This window comes from Molothrus ater, chromosome 6 (assembly GCF_012460135.2).
Source record: "Molothrus ater isolate BHLD 08-10-18 breed brown headed cowbird chromosome 6, BPBGC_Mater_1.1, whole genome shotgun sequence".
Classification (NCBI taxonomy): Eukaryota; Metazoa; Chordata; class Aves; order Passeriformes; family Icteridae; genus Molothrus; species Molothrus ater.
Genome location: NC_050483.2, coordinates 32,349,293 through 32,368,652, shown reverse-complemented (window position 1 = coordinate 32,368,652; position 19,360 = coordinate 32,349,293). Strand labels below are relative to the sequence as shown.

Genomic DNA, 19,360 nt, shown 5'->3' with positions numbered 1-19,360 from the left:
ACTTTTTTTTCTCTCAAAATAATAGATTTAAAACAGAAACCAGCACAAACCTTGTCATGCAATGTTTACTGAATACAAATGAGAAAATGAAAGCTAAGGCTTGGGTCCAAAAATATTTCCCATAACTAAGCCACGCCAGAAGGGCGACATTCAGAAGAATTTATTATTATTTTATTTCCCAATTCAGCTTCAGTCCAGGTCTAATGTAATTACCAAATACACACAAAAACAACATGTTTTCAAAGGAAACAAAAGCTCCTAGAAAGCTCATTCTCCCTGGGCTTCCAGCTACTCTTAACACACTGGGAAATAAAGGCAGGCGCCTGTGCAGAAAGCATGGTTAACTTCACACCGGGTGTTAAATTAATATTTCAACCGCTAAAATATTAGACTCTATCATTTAGATTATTAGTTCAATTGAATCTAAAACTGTATAAACCCCTTTGCCCCCCAGGGATGCGTTCCTATAAATAAAGTGGAATTCACACCCACCCTTTTTAACCAGAGCTATTCCTTTCCTTTTCTGCTGCACCAGCTGCAATCTTTCCCTCCACATCCCCAAGTCTCTCTGCATCTACATCTTTTGAAGGATCAGCGGAGCCACTCCAAAACTCAGAAAAAACAAAGGCACTCTCCTTTCATGCACACCAATGTTCAGTACTACACACATTACACTAATTCACCAACTCCTAAAGTGTTAAAATCAACTGCTAACCTATGGTTACTCAATCATCATTCTCTCCAACTTTCTGTAATACATTGTTAATAATTGCTTCATCAAGGTTACTGTCTTTTATTATGAAGATGCTTCAGGCGTTTGGCAATAAGTCCATATTCTGACAATAAGTTGCTATAAAGCAAAAGCATTGGAAACTCTAATGTGCTAACCCCTTTTTTTAATGTAGTGTAGTATTGCCAATAATTCTCATCACTTGTCATCTCTATGAGAGGGGAGGGGGAAGCAAATCAGCAAACTTTCTTCCTAACTTTCTTGTCTGTGTTTCCTTACATTGATGCATTGATTACAAAGTTGGCAAAGAACAGGAGAAAGCACTGATCCCCACATCAAACCAACAGTTTGCTAGCTCTCCAAGCCGCCCAGACTAGGAAACTTTACAAACCATTGCAAACTCGATGCTTTACAGATGAAAACTGAAGGAGTCTTTTGCATTTCTACAACTTTGCAAAGCGGAAGGGAAGAAAGTTTGAAGATGGGATTCAAGCTTGCAGGAGGTTAAGGTAGTAGCAAAACTAACAGACAGCAGCAGCAAAGCAAGGAAATCCAGAAAAGGTCTTCTAAGCAGGTTAAAAACTTTAAAAAATGTCATAAAGAAAACAGAAGGACTTACATGATCGGCTAAATTTGTGGAAGATCCTGAGAGTTCTTCATGGTCTGATTTGGAGCTGCCATCCCTTTCATCAATAACGAGGTCTATTGGCATTTTTCCTTTCAAACAACTAATGTACCGATGGCAGAAATTATCACACAATTCATGAACCTGAAAAGAATAACAAGAATAATAGAATCAATAATGGCTAAATATCGTGTTTCGGCGCTTTTGTTTTTTTTTTTTTTTGGTAACAAGTTCAACCCTCTGATCTACTCCACAAGTAACTCTAAGTAACTCTAATTAAGGGGGACAATAGTTGAAGGCAAGGAAACAATAGAGAAATTGTTGCAGCACATATTATTCTCTTGAGACTTGCTGCAGCAACAAGTTAGAGAGAGAGATAGTGGGCTCGGACTTGAGTGCTGAAGAAAATCGGATTTGGTGATAACATCGGAACACTGGGAGCTGGACCCAGGTGGTATCTCCGGAGCATGCACAACCCAGACAGGTACAACTAGTCACTGGGGACGGGATCAGTTTAAACCGGGGCTAAAAAAAGGTCTAAATGGCCGGGAGCAGTAAAATGAAGCTACTTGCTGAGGTTGTGGGAAGAGCCATTCTTGTCCCAGGGCACAGCCCCTGCCCACGCCTGCAGGGGCCCCTGCCTCTTCCAAACATTTAGTCCTTACTTGGGGTTAATGTGCCTGCCAGAGCCGGAGAGGAGAACGAATGGTTTCATTTCTGTTTGTTAAATATAATATTTCTGAGAGGGAAAAAGAGCTTCTACTGAGGAAAGGAGTAAGAAGGATTAAAGGGGTTTAATATTTAATATTAGTAAATATTGAAATTACACACACACACACAAAAAGAGGAAAAAACGGTCTGGGCATGTCTGTCGGGTGTCACATGCTCTGATGGCACAGGTTACGGTGTCACAATGCATTACCCCTATCTTCTCTGGCCGTGTTTACAAGTCAGCCCAAACAGTCGGGAGGAAGGGAGCTGGGGGGGCAGAGGGCGAGGGGAGAGGGGGCAGGGAATGGCGTGCCCCCCGCCCACCTCCTTGGCTCTTACCTTTTCTAATTCCAAAAGATGAAACCTTAGTACTTGTATTGCTTGGATCATCTGCAAGAAAGTTTTGAGCAAGGGGTTACGTGGGAGACAGGAGCACGGGGGCTGGGCAGAGCCGCGAGCCCGAGTGGGAACGGGGGAGAAGGGGATTGTCAGGGCGCGCGGTCATTATACAGGATTTTAGCTCATTGGTCACGCTTTAACAATTTTGATCAACTTTAACCTAAACACTTGATTTTTATCATATTTATTCCAGGAGCGGTGATTAGCGCTTTATTACCGCGATCTTGGAGAAAACCTCTTCCTCTCCTCGTTCCCCTCTCAGCACCCCGGCCCTCATCCCTGAGGGTTCGCAGAGAAGTCAAACACACGCTCCCACCCCCACCTCCGCCCGCAGGAGAAAGGGGGGTGAATGTGTGTTTGAATAGTTTGGCATCTTCTTTACAAGCGGATTTAGGCACTTTGAATATTGAAATCGTTCACATTAGCAAAAGAATTACATTAGAAATCTCCAGCTCTCTCCTCTTAAGCAGTTACTTCCTTCACTTTTAGCTTCCCGTGGCTTTCAAACTCAGCTTTGCAATGCATTGGGGCTTGAGACTTTGCTCTGACTGGCTCTAAGAATAAAGCTCTTTGAAGCCCCTTGACGGCAACTTGCCGACCGGCGGGCGCCCCGCTCCCACGCCGGCTCACCCGGTGCCCGGCCCGGCAGCCGCTGCCCGGCCGCGCCGCTCGGCCCGCTCCGGGGCGGAGGAGGGCGCCTGCCAGCAGCGGGCGGAGGGGTCGGGAAGGGCGAGAGGGAGTGCAGTGGAAGAGGGAGCAGGCCTTACCAAATTGTCCAACTCTGGATTTGAAGAAAAAAGTGGCTTTTCGGCGCGGACCTGCAAGAAGAAGGAAAAGCGGCGTGACTACAGCTGCTGTCTTTACTCCCGTAACCGGATCGCCCGAAAGGGGAAAGTGCCTTTGACAAAACCGGCCGGTACCAAAATCCGGCTGAACGCTCCGGGTCACCGAGCTGCGGAGAGAAGCCCGCTCCGCTCCTGCCGGTCCGGCACTGAGCCGACCGCCGCTCCCACAGGAGCCTTCTCCTGCGGGTCCCTTGCCTGCTTCCCCTCCCGCTCCCTCTGCCTTCAAAACTCGGCCACAGCTACCTTTCCCTATCACCAGGGCAGGAGGGCAAGGCCCGGCAGTCCCAGCCCGGCCGCGTGGAGGGGCTGCCGGCAGGGGGGGAGGTCAGGGCCGGCCGGGCCACCAGGGCGCACCCCCGCCCGCCGGAGAGGGGCGCGGGGGGAAAGGGGGGCTGCCCCTGCCAGCGCCCGGCCGTGCGGGGCGAGGCGCTGAGGAGGCGGCGGGAGCGCTGGTGAGGGTCGGGGGCGGGGGGAGAGGTGCCGGACCTGTTTAGCGAAGACGGCGATGTCCTCGTTGAAGGAGTCGGAGGAGCAGACGTCCCCGCCGGCCACGCCGGGCTCCCGGGGCGTGCAGGTCGCCAGCTCGCACTTCTCAAAGACCAGAGCTAAGAGGGGGAACAACGGGTGCCTACCGGGCGGTGGCACACAAAGAGAGGGGAGGGGGTGGGGGAGAGGGGGAAAGAAGAGCTGTAATCAACAAGTATTTTTTTTTCTTTAATGCACGGACATACAGACACGGACACACGGACACAGCCACACTCTTCAGTCTCGCACTAATGCCCCGGGCAGAGCAGTGGAGAACCAGACTTTGAAATAAAAATACTGGTTTTGGTGGTGAGCTGGCTGTTGTTGCTTTGTTTGTTTGGGTTTTTTTTTTTTAATTTTGAAATTGCAATGCCCGAGCCACATTCCCCGTGCAGTCCTCACCGGCGAGGACAAAAGTGACCTCTCTAAACGCACAAGGCACCGAACGTGCTCAGCAGCAGCTCAGCTGAGAATGTTACACTTTTGCCACAGCTTAAAATACCGCAAAACCTGGAAGATCCTATCCCTACCCTCCAGCTATGACCTAAAACGAGAGTACAGCTAGGCAAACTGCAAACTACTTAATACGTAATTTTATTTTTCAAGGGGCCTGCTAACAAAAATGTGGTGAAGTTTCCTGGCTTAGGAAGCACACCCAAGTAAAATACCATCTGTCCAGATAAGTGAGCTGGGGAGGGGGTGGAGGAAGGGAGCACTTCGCGAAATATTTTCCCATAGTTGGTGTAGTCAGAAAAAAAAAAAATTATCTGCGTGCTAAGTAGTAAGCATGCATTTGTTTCTTTTCCCCTTTGGTGTCTGATCAAGACCCCACACTCTGTCATAGATGTTACTAGCTCTCCTTTTAGGTTCAGTTAGTATTTTTTCCAAAGGGCACTGAAGGGAATCGGTGTCATTCCCTCCAAGCAAAGCTCTGGTGCAGGCTTGAGAAACCCTTGGGTATGGGTTTCTTTTTCCCCTCTTTCTTTCTTTCTTTCTTTCTAAAATAGAAAATTTAGCTCATTGCCCCCAATGTATTTATGTCTTCTGTCACTGGGAAGAGCTGTTTGCAAGAAGTGAATCCCTTTTATTCTTACTACCTTCCGCGATGTGAATAGCTCTTTATTTACAAAGTTGGAAGAGTGGTATTATGGCACAGACAACACCAGAACAACACTTCTCCAACTAAAATCCAGAGCAATAAGAGTCTCTAACTCCTAAGTGGGGCCTTTCCAAGAAATTTAAAAAACCCCCAGGCGTAAGAAAAGAACTCCCCCCCAAAAAAAGAGGAAAAAACCGAATACATAAAAAAAGAAAAATGGAAGGACAAGGCAACACCACCTCTCTCCAACCCAGCCTCTGTCCCCAGTAGGTCTGTTTTCCAGCACCCATTTCCCGTGGGTGCTGGCACCTCAGCCGAGTCAGGCTGGGATCGCCCTCGTCCCGAAATCGCCCTTGTCCCGAGATCGCGGGCCACGGCAGTGCCACCGCGCGGGTCTCCCTCCCGGGCGGGCTGCCGGGGGCTGCCCTGCCGCCGTCTTCTCTCCGGACTCTCCGGGCTCCCCCCGCCCCACTCCGCTCCGGGGCCCGGCTGGCCGCTGCCGCCGCGGCCCCGCGGGAGCTCCCGCTGCCCGCCCCGCTCCCGCTCCCGCTCCTGCCCCGGCCGCTCCGCGGGCATCCGCGCTGCGGGGCCGGGCCCTGGCGCCGGGCGGCCCGGCGGCACCTACCCGTAAATCGCATCCTTGTCCCGTTTCAGGGCGTCGTTGACAGCGGAGCCCATGCTGGCCGGCATGACATTGGGGTGCGGGGCGTGGGCGCCGTAGTGCTGTCCGGCGTGGAGCGGCGGCCCATGGTTGAGGTGGTGCACCGGGGGGATCGGCCGGGGGGCGTGGGGGTCCCCGTACATGGACGCCGGCACCCCTACTCCGTCCATCCCGCCGTAGTGGGGCAGCTCATCGTACTGTCAAAAAGCGGGCCGGAAGAGAAGAAAGAAAAAGAAAGAGGAGAAGAGAGGGGGGAATAAAAAAACAAACAAACAACAACAACAAAAGTCAGAAGAGAGTAAAGCACCCGGACAGACACAAACAGAGCAAAACAAAACAAGAACAGCCACAACAGAGAGAGAAATGCTCAAAATGAAATCAACTGGGACCGGGAGCAGGGGCTGGAGGGGCTGAAGGAGGAGTGGGGGTGCGAGAAGAGGTAAAAGGAGAAAGTGTGTTTGCCTGTCTGAGTGTGCGGGGGAAGATGGTCCTCTTCAGCACAGGCAGGAGAAACCCTAACAAGGAAACAGGGATGAAAAGGAAGGAAACGGAGGAGAGAAACTAGAGTTACTCTGCATTAGAAAAGAAGAAAAAAAAAATAAACAAGCAGAATCAAAACCAACTAAATAAATAAATCAACACTAGAAAGGAGAGAGGAAAGGTAAGGTGTATCGGGAGGAGGGAGGTAGATAAAGGGGGAAATAATCTGAAAGTTACCAGAAACATTATTTAGTGGCAATTCCCCTTGTCCTTGTCACAGCCAGAGACAAAAAAAAAAAAAAAAAAAAAAAAAAAAAAAAAAAAAAAAGCAGCTATATGTGTATACATATATATACATTCGTATATACACAGACACACATATGTATTTCTTAGCCTTTGCTATGCAGCAGCAGTAGCGGCGGCGGCAGCAGCAGCAGCAGCAGCAGCAAGCTTTCCCCTGTGAAACCCGTGCTACTGAGCAGGCAGAGAGCAGGGAATTCGCGCTGCTGGGGAAAAAGCTAGAGAGGAAAAAAGCGTGGAACAATTGCAGAGAGACACACACAGAGAGACACTCATGCACACACACAAAAAGCCAGCGAATAATTTTTGCTGCTATTTTTTAATAGTGGCCGCCATCATCATCAGCAACAGAGGAGAGCAAATCGGACAGGCCCCTCTTAAGAGAGGATTTATATATAGGTAAGTGTTGGAGATTTAAACCTACCCTTTGCGCCATCAGTCTGCGCTCCAATAAACTCCTGGATGTGTCGTATATTTAATATCCCAGTCCAGCAAAGAAAGTGATTTAGAGTGAAGAAGATTCCTTTTTTTTTGCAACCCACTTATAGACTTCTCCTATCCTCCAATATGGGTAAATAATAGTAATAACAACAACAATAACAACAACAATATATAAAAAACAGTCAAGAACCACGATGAGTTTCTGTTTTCTTCTTTTTTTCTGTCTCTTTCTCTTTCCTTTTTCTGTCTCTCTTTTTCTTTTTTTCTTTCTCTACGCAAAAAAAAAAAAAAAAAAAAAAAAAAAAAAAAATTGTCAAGCCCCCAAACTGAAGGTTACGATCGGCCCGTCAGCAACCCACATGTAACCAAACTGTCGTGTCTCATGGCTTTTTGCCACTCCAGCTGTCAATCAAAGCCAGGGTATGTCAAGGTAGTGAATGAATGATGGTTGATGATGATGAAGAAGAGAGGAGGAATCTTTTTAACCCCGGTTTCTTCTTCCAGTAACTCCGTGCTCGGGTTTTGCCTTTTAGGATCGCTTATAGGGTTGTTGGTTTTGGTTTTGTTTTGTTTTTTTCAAAGTACTTGTGAAGGGGGGTGGGGAAAGATGCGAAGAAAAATTGAATAGTTTGCAAAGCCCGGACTTCCCCCTCTCTCCTTTTTTTTTTTTTTTTTCCTCCCGGCAGGTATTTTGTCTCCCTCTCTCCCTCACTCCCTGGGATGAGTGAGTGTCAGTAAGTGTTGGCAGGTTGGCTGCCGGCTGCCTTATAGAAGAGGCTCAGTTTTGCGGCGCTGATCGGCGGGAGAATGAAGTGACGGAACCCGGAAGTAGTGGTGGCCATAGCCAGTCCTGCAGCGCGGCGGCGGCGGCGGCGGGGAGCGGCGGCGGGGAGCGGCGGCGGCGGGGAGCGGCGGGGCGCGGCGGCGGGCGCGGGCGCGGGGCGGCGGGGCGCCCCAGCCGGCGGAGCGCCGGGGATGCGCAGCGCGGCGGCGGGGCGGCCGCGGCGCCGCGCGGGGGGAGCCGCGCAGCAGCCCCTGCCCCGAGCGAAGCACGGCGTGTAGGAAGGAGCGAGCGAGCGAGCGTGCGAGCGAGAGGGAGGGAGGGAGGGAGCGAGGGAGGGAGGAGGGAGGGAGGGAGCGAGGGAGGGAGCGAGGGAGGGAGGCAGGGGAGGAAGGACAGGGAGAGTGCGTGTGTGCGAGAGGGGGGAGAGGCAGGGGAAACTGCAGAGAGCGAGAAGAAAAGTGCGGTAGAAGCCCGGCCCCGGGTCGGTTTGCGCTAGATTATTTGAGAAACCAAATACCTTCCGATTACCCGCGGCGTGGGGCGTCTGGCGGCGCGCGGGGCCGCTGGCTCGGGTCGGCGGCTCCGGCCGCTGCCGCGCGCGGTGCGCGAGCCCCGGGCACCGGGAGCTACAGCGCGCGGGGGGGGCGCGCGGAGCCGGTGCGGCCCCGGGCGCGGGGAGGCTGCTCCGGGCCCGTGCGCCCGGCCCCGCCGGCGCGCCGCAACGCCGGCCGCGCCGCTGCCCCCGGACCGCTCATTGTGCGCCGCTAAAAATTAATGAATTTTCCGGGGCATGAAGAGAGCGCCTCGTGCAAACCGCGTTGGGCACCGCTCTTCATTAAGTGATCGCTGCTATCAAACACGCTCTGGATGTCTTGAAGGGGAGGGGGGGGCGGGGAGAGGCGGAGGGAAGAGGGGGAAATCCCTTTTAGTTTTGCGATTAGGCTGCCAGGCTTTGTAGAGGGCTTAAAAACAAAGTCTTGCTCAGTCTTTTGTAAGAGAGATCCAGATGTTATGTAGATTTCTGTTTGCGTGTTCGTTTTGAGCGGATCCGGCGGCGAGCGCAGTATTTACGTGTGTGTGTTGCTGGACTTTACCGTTTATCGACGTTGCGCTTGTGGAATGTATGCTGGAGTATTAGCTCGGTAATACCTTCTAATGGTAGTGCTAATTACAGTGGGGTTATTTAGCAAATTAAGTGAGATGATGCATCCCCCCCCCCACCGCTGAGTACCGAATGAACTTTTCCGAACACACAGGCACACACACACACACACACACACGCGCGCGCGTTAATTTTGGTGCGTTTCTCTCGCCCAATCACTTCGCTGAAGCTACACCATGCCTTACCTCAGAGCAGTCAATTACCAAAGCTACCCGGGATCATCAATCATGGGGGATGCTTGAAGTTTAGGGGAGGAGCGATGGTCAAACTATCGATTGCTGCAGTTTTGTCCTCCCCAACCCCCCACCCTCGTTCACGGTCCCCTGCACATAAAATCTAAAACAGACTATCCCGTTAATAGTGGAATTTATCAATGATTATGTACCCGTTTGTGAATGTGGCCTCGTACATAGATGGCTTTTGAAAATACACGGCAGAAAATATATTATTCCGTTAGATTTTGGTTTGCTTTGCTTTTCGTGGTGATGACGATGCTTTTCAGAGTTTGTTTTTTTTTTTTTTTTAACTTTAAGAAAATGACTCAAGGGGTAGTTATAGATATTTGGCCTGATTTTAATAGGCGAAGGGAATGAGCTCCAGAGGTCAATAAACCCCTCCAAAATGATGAATGATTGAGTACCTGTGATGATGATAGTGATTACCGGAGCAATTAAACAGTTTGATTAAATGAGCCATCATAACAATGATGTCTGCGGGAAATCAGCCCTCACGTATAAAGAAAGATAGTGTGGAGAGCTGACAAACGCCAGTGGGCATTCCTGCATGTTCCGCTAGCGCCAAGCCCTGCAGAGCAGGGCTGTATTTACAAATATGAAGGGAATACGGAGAAAAGTCCCTCTCCTACTTATAGCCAGAGCTGCATCCTGCTTAAAACCCGCCAGAAGCCGGAGAGCAGACACGGGGTTTTCTTTTTCCTAGAGGATCTCCTCCAAGATTAAAGCTAGTCCTAAGAGCAACCGAATTGCTGTGACTGACTTTCACGGGACTGTAAAGAGAGGTGAGTAGAAGAGCCCTTAGTATGTAGATCTCTTTCAAGCAGTGGTTAAGTCAATTCATTTCACAGGGAAAAAGCCAGTCTTCTTGTGCAGTATTTTATACTCTGTCGTATAAATCGGTAACGTAATTCAAGATATTCATGGTAATGAATGCTTGGCTAATCCTTTGGGTGCGCGGAGACCTACAGAGCAGTAGGTTATGCAAATCCTTTCCTACTTTTACAGCTGTAGTTTTCTAGCAGATTTTTTTTTAAGAGATCTAGTCATCGGTGAATGCTATTTGGGTTTTTTTTCCCCTTCTTTCTTCCCCCTCCCTTCCCCCCCCCCCCCGCCCCGTGCCCCAAAGATGCCAGATTTCTCAACTTGCATGGAATCATTTGCTTGTGATGCAGCCAGCTTAGAAGACGTGGTTCAAATATTTGTAGCTTCCAAGCTTGTTTTTTAACCGTGGCAGTGCAAACCCAGAGCCTTGTCTCTTGAGGTACACAAATGTGCCTCTTTTGAAATAGTTTCAGTATCACCAAAGAAGAGGTCTTTCCTTATAAACTGTCTGTGCAAAAGTAATCTGGCTACATTTAAGGCTCCACGCATTTTTTTAGACCTCAGGCTGTAAGAGAAGTTCATCAATTTTCTTCTCAAAAAAAGTTAAATTACTTGGCTCCCACAGAAGAAATTATTTTATTGCTTAGAATATAATTTTATACCACTTTTTTTTTTTTTTGCTAATTCTATTTTTCACAGAAGTCTCTGTAGATCTCAGCTGCCCTGACTAAGAAATTCTGAGAAAACAGACTAAAAGCAAAGCTGAAAAAAAGCAGCCAAAGACTTGTGCAGTGTTCAGTGCTGCTCCTTTCAATTGTTTAATTTTTTTCCCCCTCCTAAACTAATTAACCCCCTGCATTGTCTTGCCCTGCTGTGCATGTTTGTAATCTGGGACAGGGACCAACTTTTAAAAATTATTTTAACTTGATAGAAAGTGAAATTTCATATAGTAAATGAAGATCTTTCTTGTTCCTCCTATGTCTTTTTTTTTTTGCACGTGAAAAGAGTGAAGCCTTTTTCCTCATCACTATCCCAGTGGATTAAAGCACACAGAGAAGGTGGTTTATAAAGCGCTACAGTTTAGCCATTAAAAAGGGATCTCAATTTAGCGCCCTTAGGTGAATGTACTCATGTATGAACAAAGATGCTGTTGGGAACTCGGAGGAAAATGGGATACGTGCATGCAGAGGGTGAGGGCTTTCACATACTGAGGTGATTTTTTTATTTAAACCCCCACCCCCCCCCCCCAACTAGTGACATTTCTTTTTTTTTAAAAAAGTAATTCGGGAAAATTAAAATGGCTAATTTCCATTTCTCCTGCATCACTTTCAGAGCGAGGGCTGTTTTCAGGAAAAGTGTGGGATAGATACGAATCGGGGTGGTGCCTGGGGTTTTTTCTTTTTCTTTTTTTCTTTTTTTTTTTTTTTTTTTTTTTTTTTTTTTTTTTTTTTTTGATAGATCGGCTCAAAAGTCCAAAGAGAAATGAGGTGTCCGGTATGGAAGTGCATCTCAGTCAACCGCCAGCTCCTTTTGCCGAGGCTGGAAATGGTTTTAACAGGCGGTAAAATTTCATCTTGTGGTGTCAAATTGGGGTCAGTTTGGGGTTAGCGCTCTCAGTGTCCGAGCAGGAGCTGTCCAGCTGTGTGGGGATTCATTAAGGGCAAAAGATCCGTTTCAAGAAAAACAATACAAAGACAATCAGAGGGCTAAAGATCCTCTTCAAATCGCATTTTACAAGTGCACCAGAACAAATATGGATGCTGAAACCTATTCCCTTCAAACTCCCAAATCGGCTTCTTAGCCCTCGGAGGGAGCGAGAGAGAAAATCCTCTAAAAGTTAAGAAGAGTCTGTTTTCAATCAGCCTTCCCGAAGTGTGGCATCTTAGTCCTTTGCTGGCTTTGAGACATGCCTCTCTTGCTTGCTCGTTACATCTCTCCCTCCCTCCCTCTCTCTCTCTCTTTTTCCACAGCCTTGCAAAAGTGGATGGCACAACAGGTAATATTTCAGATTTCAAGAATAAATCCCACCGGAGACCTTAAACCTCTGTTTTGCACGCGCGTGTGCTCCTATCACAAGATTTAATGCAAATAGAAAATTTTTAGGGGGAAACAAGCCATGCTTGCACGAAATCCTATTGTACCCTGTAGGAAATTTTGAGCTCTCCTTGTAGGTGATCCTCCGGTCCGATGGGTAATTTAGGCTAGATTTACTTTCCGGTTCTTAGCACTTGTGGAAAGCACCTATTGCTAATCTGGTTTATTAAATTCGCATGGTTTAAATCCTCTTAACGTCCCTACATCTGTTAGGACAATTGGCGCCTTGCTACAGGGACAAATAACTTGAACCTTAATCTTGTTTGTAACTTTATTCAATGTTTGTTTGTTTGTGTGCTGAGTTCAAGTATTTTGGAGGATGCCATTGTGTTCGGTAACACGTAGACTGCATTTGAAAGCAAAACTCCTCTTAGATGGGTCAAGGATATCATGGAACACAGCGAAAAATTTAGCATACTCGAACTGGCTTTTTATCTCGAACTATCATTCTAGGCAATGTGTCATAATAAATGAAGAAAGCAATCTGCCTGATAAAATATGGACGCGGGACACCACCGTGACACCGTAGTGAAATTCACGTGAATTTTACTTTTTGTTTTGCTTGCAAGACGAAGTGTGGACTTTAAATAGTACTTTTTTCTTTTTATAATCAGGATTGTGCCACAGTTAAATTCCTACCCCCAAACCCGCTCTTTACCACACTCTCCTTTGCCCTTACGGTTGTTTTTTACAACTTCAGTCACTTTTTATTCGTCTCAGCACTCTTTGATTCGCCTCCGACTTCCCGCAGCTGCAAGACTTTCGAGGTCCCATCTCGGGTGCCCCTGTGAAATCATGCACGTTTTAGCTTCTGCAGATCACTGGGTTCATTTAGCTCCTCACCCTGATCCCCCCGGCTGCCAGCGGTGTACTTCGCTTTTCAGTAACGTATTTGTCGAAAATCTTTCTTGTCCTGAAAGTCAATGGTAGCCCATCACGGTGAACTTTTCTTGACCTCGGCTGTGGTATGACTGAGATCTTTGGGAGCTGGATTAGGAGGAGGTTCATTTACTTACCTGTTACTTCGCTTTTTACTCCTTGTGTCCCACCCCTCCGCCTTTTTCTTTTTTTTTTTTTCTTTTTTTTTTTTTTTTTTTAGGGGGAAACCCCCGACCCCGCAGGAGACAGGGCCGATCCGGGTTGGCCCTGCCCTGCGGAGCGCTGTGTGCCCCGCTGCCCGGGGCCGTGCGCGGCGCTGCCCCGGCGGCGCTGCCATCCATCAGCGGCCCTCTAGCGCTATCTGGCGGGGCTCCAGCCCCAGCCCGAGCCGCCGGGGCCGGGCACGGGGCTCGCTCCCGCCGCGGAGCTCAGCGGCTCCCGCGGGAGGCTGGCGAGGCCCAGTCCCGGGTTCCATCCCTGGAGGGCCAAACCCGCCGTGGGAAGGGGCCGAGAGATGAACCCCTTCGCGTTTGTGCGGCTTATGTCACGCGGGTGGGTGCGAAGCGCTAAAGTTAGGGAAGAGATGGGATTTTTTTAAATTTTTTTTTAAATTATGTTATTTAGGCTGGAATGTTTGTAAAAGTGGGATGTTTGTAAAAGACCGTAAACAGTAGAGGAGTATTTCTACCAGAAAGGAAAAAAAAAAAAAAGAAAGAAAAAAAGAAAACACAACAAACCTGTCAGGGTTTCCCACTAATACTGTTTGCACTGGGTAGTCAAAAATCTAGTTTGCAATTGTTCGAAGAATCCTGAAGTATGAAAATAATTTAATCTTTCCATTATAACATGGTAACCTAAAGGACAGTTAGGGCAAAGTAAATGGCTTTAGGGTGATATCAGAGAATCCGCAAAGGCTTCAAACTCTGCTCAGAGCTCTGCTCTAGCTCACTCAAAATATCCCCTTTTGTTCTCCAGCTGCCTAAAAAACTCCAGAAGAGGAGCGCTCTCATTTTTACACTGGAGTTCTCGGTCCAGAGAGAACAATATACTGCTACCTCTTTTGAAATGATCCGGAGACTCTCACAACACACAGGCAATCAGTCGAAGCACGAATTTCCTTTTTTTTTTTTTTTATTCTCAAGACCTGCTCGGGCCATTGTTTGAAGTGGGATTCAGTGCAGAGCCCAAAGAGAAAAGGAAAAAAAAATCCTGAGAGCCCGGTTTAGTATTGCACAGAGAGAGAGCTGACAAAATATTATAGCGTGTTTCCTAGAAGTACATGGTGAGAGCCGGCGGTGTGTTCCCGAAAAGAGGTTGCTTTTTATTCCCACCACCACCCCCCTCAAGATTGTGATCGTCTTTGTATGTCTTTCTTTTGATCCCACAAAGAGAATGCAATACACATATATGTGTTTGCTCTCCATACAAGAAATGCCATACAATGGAATATGTGGCCGGTTAGTCCTCATAATGCTTAGTTTTGCTATAATTAATTGAAAACAGTTATTAGGTCGTCATTGGCAATAGCGTAAATAATTGCAGCAGATTTTTACTTAAAATTGACCGGTCATAGAGTGATAGATCGATTCGAGGTATAAAAATGATGTATCAAAACATCAATGTCGATTATTTGAAATATTGTAGTCGAATCTTTTTATTGCTTCATCGGTTAAGTGTCTGAAAGTGCTGTGTTCCAACATATATTTATGTTGTCAATACTGTCAAAACTGTCAGTTTTATTACAGTGGATTTGTAATACATTTCGGATTTGCTCATTTACATAAAATGTCCACCTCAGATACCCCTCCTTTTCTCCATCTCTGGAAATCTGTGTCAGTTTAATGAAAGGATTCAAGACTCATACCTGAAGAGGGAAAAAAAAAAAAAAAAAAAAAAGAAGAGAAAAAGGAAAGGAGAAAAAAGAAAAAAAGGAGGTGTTGCTCCATTATGTCCAATTTTAACATCCATTTGGAAAGCTTGGGCTATTTCTGACTCGCCAAAAGAGGGAATTCCTCCCCCGTTCCCCCTCCCTCCCCCGGCCCCGCTTATTTCCCTAGTAGAATTTAAACACTTTCCTACTCTCACACCTAGATTAAACCCTCCAGGAGAATTGGGAAATTGTACAGGGTTACAGCGATGAGCCAAAGCACACCTGTGAATGCCACAACCTTCCCAAAGAGAGCAACAACCCCCCGAACCACGCACACACGCGCAGGGGTTTGAATCCTGCTAGAAAGAAGGAGACAAAAGGAGCAATAAATACAAAAGGAGCAATAAATGTGTGATCCTTTCCTAACGGTTTGGAGCCCAAAGGAAAAAAACAAACTGTAAGCAGTGTTGGGCATTTGATGCCCCCTGCCCCTATTTTATCAGGGTCTGATCGATGTGATTATTCCCTTTAACTGCAAGCAGTGATTTTTTATTAGCATGATCTCAGGCAACTCTCTAATTTTCTCCAAGAGCCCAGCTGAGGGACAGAGAAACTCAGGAATAAATAAATAAGTCCATTTGCACAATAAACTCTTCGATACAACAATGAAATGAAATTAGGCAAGTAACTTTACTTCCCACCCCTTTCCGAGGATGAGTGTGTTTAAAGGTGTTGGTGAGATGGACCTGAGGGGTATGTGGGTTGGTTTCTTTCCCCTTCCCCCTTTCCGCAAACCACCCCCCCCCCCCCCCCCCCCGCCTTCCCCCCGGGATATCTGTGTTTAAATAGATGCTGAAGAGATTTCTGAGTTCACGGGAAAGAAGGAAGGTTAGTTAAGGGAATGGCAGCGCGCCTGGCAGGTATTTTAATGACTGTCCCTTCCTTTGAACACTTTCAATTTCTCTGCTTCTTGTACAGAATATGTTTCCTAAACCAAGTATGATTTCTGTTGTAACTCTCGTGTGTGATTGTGATCCCTTCTGAGGTAAATTGAGAAGTACGCTGCGCAAAAGGAGGAAATCGCCCCTGGGGTGCTTTGTTTACTTTGGTTTGTAAAATCCTGCTAGGAGATGGTTTCCTCAGTGTGTGGCAAGTGTTTCTTCAAGAAATTCATCAGCCCTTCTACAATTACTTCGAGCTCCGAGGGAAGAAAGCTGCCATCACTTTCTCACATCCCAAGGTGTTGCATGGGGGAGAGAAGAAAAGGCTGGAGCATTTAATTATAATGGGGAGGGGGGGGTGGGGAGAGCGGAGGCTGCAGAAAGCCGTCCCAAGCCTGTACCTGGAAAAGAAAAACCTGCGAGGGTGTACTTGGAAAGCGTGTGCCATTTAGACATGGGGAAAAGTACCCCGTCTTGTGCAGTAATTAGTCTGAACAATAAACATAATTGGAACAAAATCAGTTGGAAGTTTCTGCGTTTTTAATTACGTTTCATTTTGTGGTAAGCCGTAAAATTATGAATGCCTCTCAATTAAACACTATCCACTTGTAAAGCATTTAACAACAATTGTTCCTTAATCAGTTGGAATGTTAGCCACAAATGACGCTGTTAAACATCAAAGGGACGCCTTAGACGTTACCTTTTAGTCATAAGTAAGAGGATTAATTTCTATAATTAGAGGGGATAAATATGTGCATAAATAAATCTAATTTTTTTACAAGTTCTCATCCTGTCTGGGAGAGGCGAGGATCTTTGACACTGCTCGCACTCCCAGCTTTCCCTGGTCGGAGGGGACCCGGGAGCCGCGAGGTGAGAAGAGCCCTGCGGGGTGCCCCGACCCTGCGCGCCGCTCCTCGGGCGCCGGCCCCGGCCCCGTCCCCCGCGGCCGCACCACGGCTGGGTCTGGGGCTGGGGCTGGCCTGGGGTTCGCGCCCACCTCGGACAAGGGGCTTCGGGGCAATTTACTTCCCTACTCGGCTTTTATTTACCTGGGGTTTTTTGGGATTTTTTTTTACGGCACCTGTGGTCTACCTGGCGGTTCATTTCCCTCGGGGACAATTTGCTGTCCCCAAACGAAGCTCGAGATTTGAGTCCAATACCGCAAATAAAATTAGCATGACCTTGATTACACCCCGTATGAATATCTCATTTACCTAATGACTTTATGTCACGTACGCAGAGGGTCAATTTCCTTTTAACCTTTCCCATTGCTGCAGTAAGCATTCTTTTATAATCAATGGCTGTTTGAATAATCAATTCGCATTTTATGATCCCTGACAAACTCAATATACGTGTGCCTGTTTTCAGCAAAGCAGCCGGCCCCGCTCCGCGCCGCTTTCACGTCCGAAGAGTTCGCGGCGGGGTTTCCCGGCTCCCCGGGGAGCCGCCCGGGCCGCTGCGGGCTGCGCGGGGCTCCGCGGGCGCGGCGCTGCTCCGGGCCCGCTCCGCGCCGCGGCCGCCCCGCGCAGCCCCCGCCGCCGCCCCGGGAAGACGCGCCCCGGCACAAAGGCGGCGGCCAGCATCCCCCCGCCCCGCCTTAGCGCTGGCAATTCCGCGCGTTTTCCCGCTAGCTCAACCCGAAATGTGCGGCCTTCCCGCTTCTGCCTCGTTCTCCTTCTTAGGAATGTGCACAGCAAAGAGCCCGTCTCCCGGGACAGTTCCCCCTTTTTTTGTCTTTGCTGGGACCACCAGCCGTGGGGGGACGGTTTCCCCGCTCTGCAGCCAAGGGCAGGCGGCCGCCCTGCAGCCCGACCTCCTTGACCACTGCTGAGAGGAGCCAGGTGTCCTCGGCCACGTCGGCACCTGTGAAACCTCGAATGAGTCCTTGCCTCAGCCTCACTGTACTGCTGACGTTCGGAAGCCTCACTCACTCCACCAGCCCTTTTTTATTGCCTCTCAGGCACCTCCAAACCCTGCGCAGGGAAAGTTGTCCCAGAAGCCAACCTGCAAGCACAACTAAAGTGCAGAAGTGTATGCAGAGAGGAGGGGGTTGGGGCAAGCTGAACTTTGCAAACGTTTTTTCTATAAGTAGCTCACGTTTGCTGTGATCTATGGTGTGAGTTGGGAACTGAGACTTATTGCAACCCCGTTCCCTCTATTGGATAATTAATGCTGATTCATAGCAGGTTCTACCTAGGAAAGTGTGTTTCGTTTTTCTCTGCAGGGTCCATGGTTCTTTGGTATGTTGTTATTCCCTGAAAGGTAATTGCACTTGATATTCTCTCGGGGAAGGCTCATTAGCCAAGGGCAGGGTGGCGTTGCCAATCTCAGTCTCTTTCAACAATTCAATGCAAACATTTGCCCCAGAGGTTCAGTACAACACTCCCAGCTCACAAAACAGTTCTTGGGTACAACATTTCTCTTAAAAAGCCTTAGGTATATATATATATTTTCCACCCAAGCAGGAAGAACTTTAGTTTAGGGGGTTTTAGATTAACCCTTCATTGTAAGTGGTCAAAGATACACAAGAAGATTAGACATGTTGCCTTGGATTGCAGGACTTTGCCCTTCCTTTTATAAATAACCGGGACACAACCCTGGATGAAACAGTAGAAAAGGTACAACATCTCACACTCCTCTGTATTCAGTCCCTTGCACTCTCTTAACATTTACAAAATGCATGTCGGAAACACTTTTTCACTGCCCACCATTACAGACCTATATTCGACTTCTTTCGCACCCATGTCTGCTGTCATCTCTAGCTCCTTTCATCTCTCCAGCTAAATTAATTACCTCACTAATGGAAGGCAATGAAACTCAGGTATAAGGTAAGTTAGGGAATATAGAGTCGTTAATACATACAATTTTATGAAGCTGAATCCTCCACTATTGTTCTAATTTTATTTTTTTTCCTCTGTTGCTCATAATTTTGAAAATCTTCTTCTTCCATTTGAGATTTGTCAGTCTGAGCAGGATGATTCACAGTAACACTGCAGAGAAGATCCCATTCTCACAGAAGAAAATAGTCCCCACAGGAAAATAAAGAGAAAACAGAAGGACAACATCTAGACTTAACAAGTTCTCAGACATCACTGTGTGTGCCATGTTAGAATAAAAGGATCTAGGAATTTTTATTTATGGTGAATTAGATGGGATATTCTCCTTGGTAATGGTGTTAAAGGGCAGAGACTACTCTGAATTCCAAATATTAGGCTCTGTTCCTAAAATGTACATCTAACTATCTTACTGTGTTTACATACTTCTACTCACCATGATTTTCCTATCATCACCATTAGGAAAAGAGCAAAACTCATCTATGCTGAATCACCACTGACTTTAATGTCAGTATATTAGAAAGGAAATTGTCCTACACTGTGACTATACAGCAAACAGCTCTAAAAGACAAGACACATGTCACCAGTTTTAATCCTCACTGACCAGAAGGGCAGCCAGTCATTCCATACACCTCACCTATTAAGGGGACCACAAGTTCATAGAAAAACACTGCAGTGCTGAGAATCTCTGTCAATATTTTCCATGCTGACAGTCTTCAGTGTGAAGTCTAAACCTGTCCCAAAGTCCCATTGACTGAAGAACATGGATGGAGGATACAAGACAGGATTCTGCAAAGTAGTTCTGCAGGAAGCCAAATCTGCAGGTGTGAAGTACTCAACTTGCCAGCTCACAATGATAGTAAATGTGGACAGTCCAGTTCCACCCTTCCAGTAAACCCTCAGTACAAGAAAACATCAGTTC

General features: G+C 47.5%; 1 protein-coding gene and 1 long non-coding RNA gene across 5 annotated transcripts in view; one reads left to right on the top strand and one right to left on the bottom strand.

The window, feature by feature from the left end:
- The window catches only part of MEIS2 (Meis homeobox 2), a 173,506-nt gene extending 166,428 nt beyond the window's left edge, over positions 1-7,078 (bottom strand). Inside the window, exons 1-6 of one of the 2 annotated variants that reach the window (XM_054515133.1) lie at positions 6,800-7,078; positions 5,560-5,792; positions 3,797-3,938; positions 3,233-3,283; positions 2,406-2,456; positions 1,350-1,499 (exon numbers count right to left, since the gene is read on the bottom strand). In XM_054515133.1, the coding sequence (XP_054371108.1) occupies positions 1,350-1,499; positions 2,406-2,456; positions 3,233-3,283; positions 3,797-3,938; positions 5,560-5,792; positions 6,800-6,811 (639 nt within the window). In that variant the 5' untranslated portion in view covers positions 6,812-7,078. The remainder of the gene's footprint in view (positions 1-1,349; positions 1,500-2,405; positions 2,457-3,232; positions 3,284-3,796; positions 3,939-5,559; positions 5,793-6,799) is intronic. The other variant, XM_036384269.2, reaches the window with a different exon arrangement.
- A 1,435-nt stretch (positions 7,079-8,513) lies between these two features.
- LOC118687691 (uncharacterized) lies at positions 8,514-16,125 on the top strand. Of its 3 annotated transcripts, XR_004980373.2 has the most exons (3): positions 8,522-9,780; positions 11,791-11,816; positions 13,769-16,125. It is a non-coding gene; the product is annotated as an uncharacterized LOC118687691 (long non-coding RNA). The 3 variants fall into 3 exon arrangements; XR_008508440.1 differs by lacking the exon at positions 11,791-11,816 and having other exon boundaries at positions 8,514-9,780; XR_008508439.1 differs by lacking the exon at positions 13,769-16,125 and having other exon boundaries at positions 8,514-9,780; positions 11,791-12,527.
- The last annotated feature ends 3,235 nt before the right edge of the window (positions 16,126-19,360 follow it).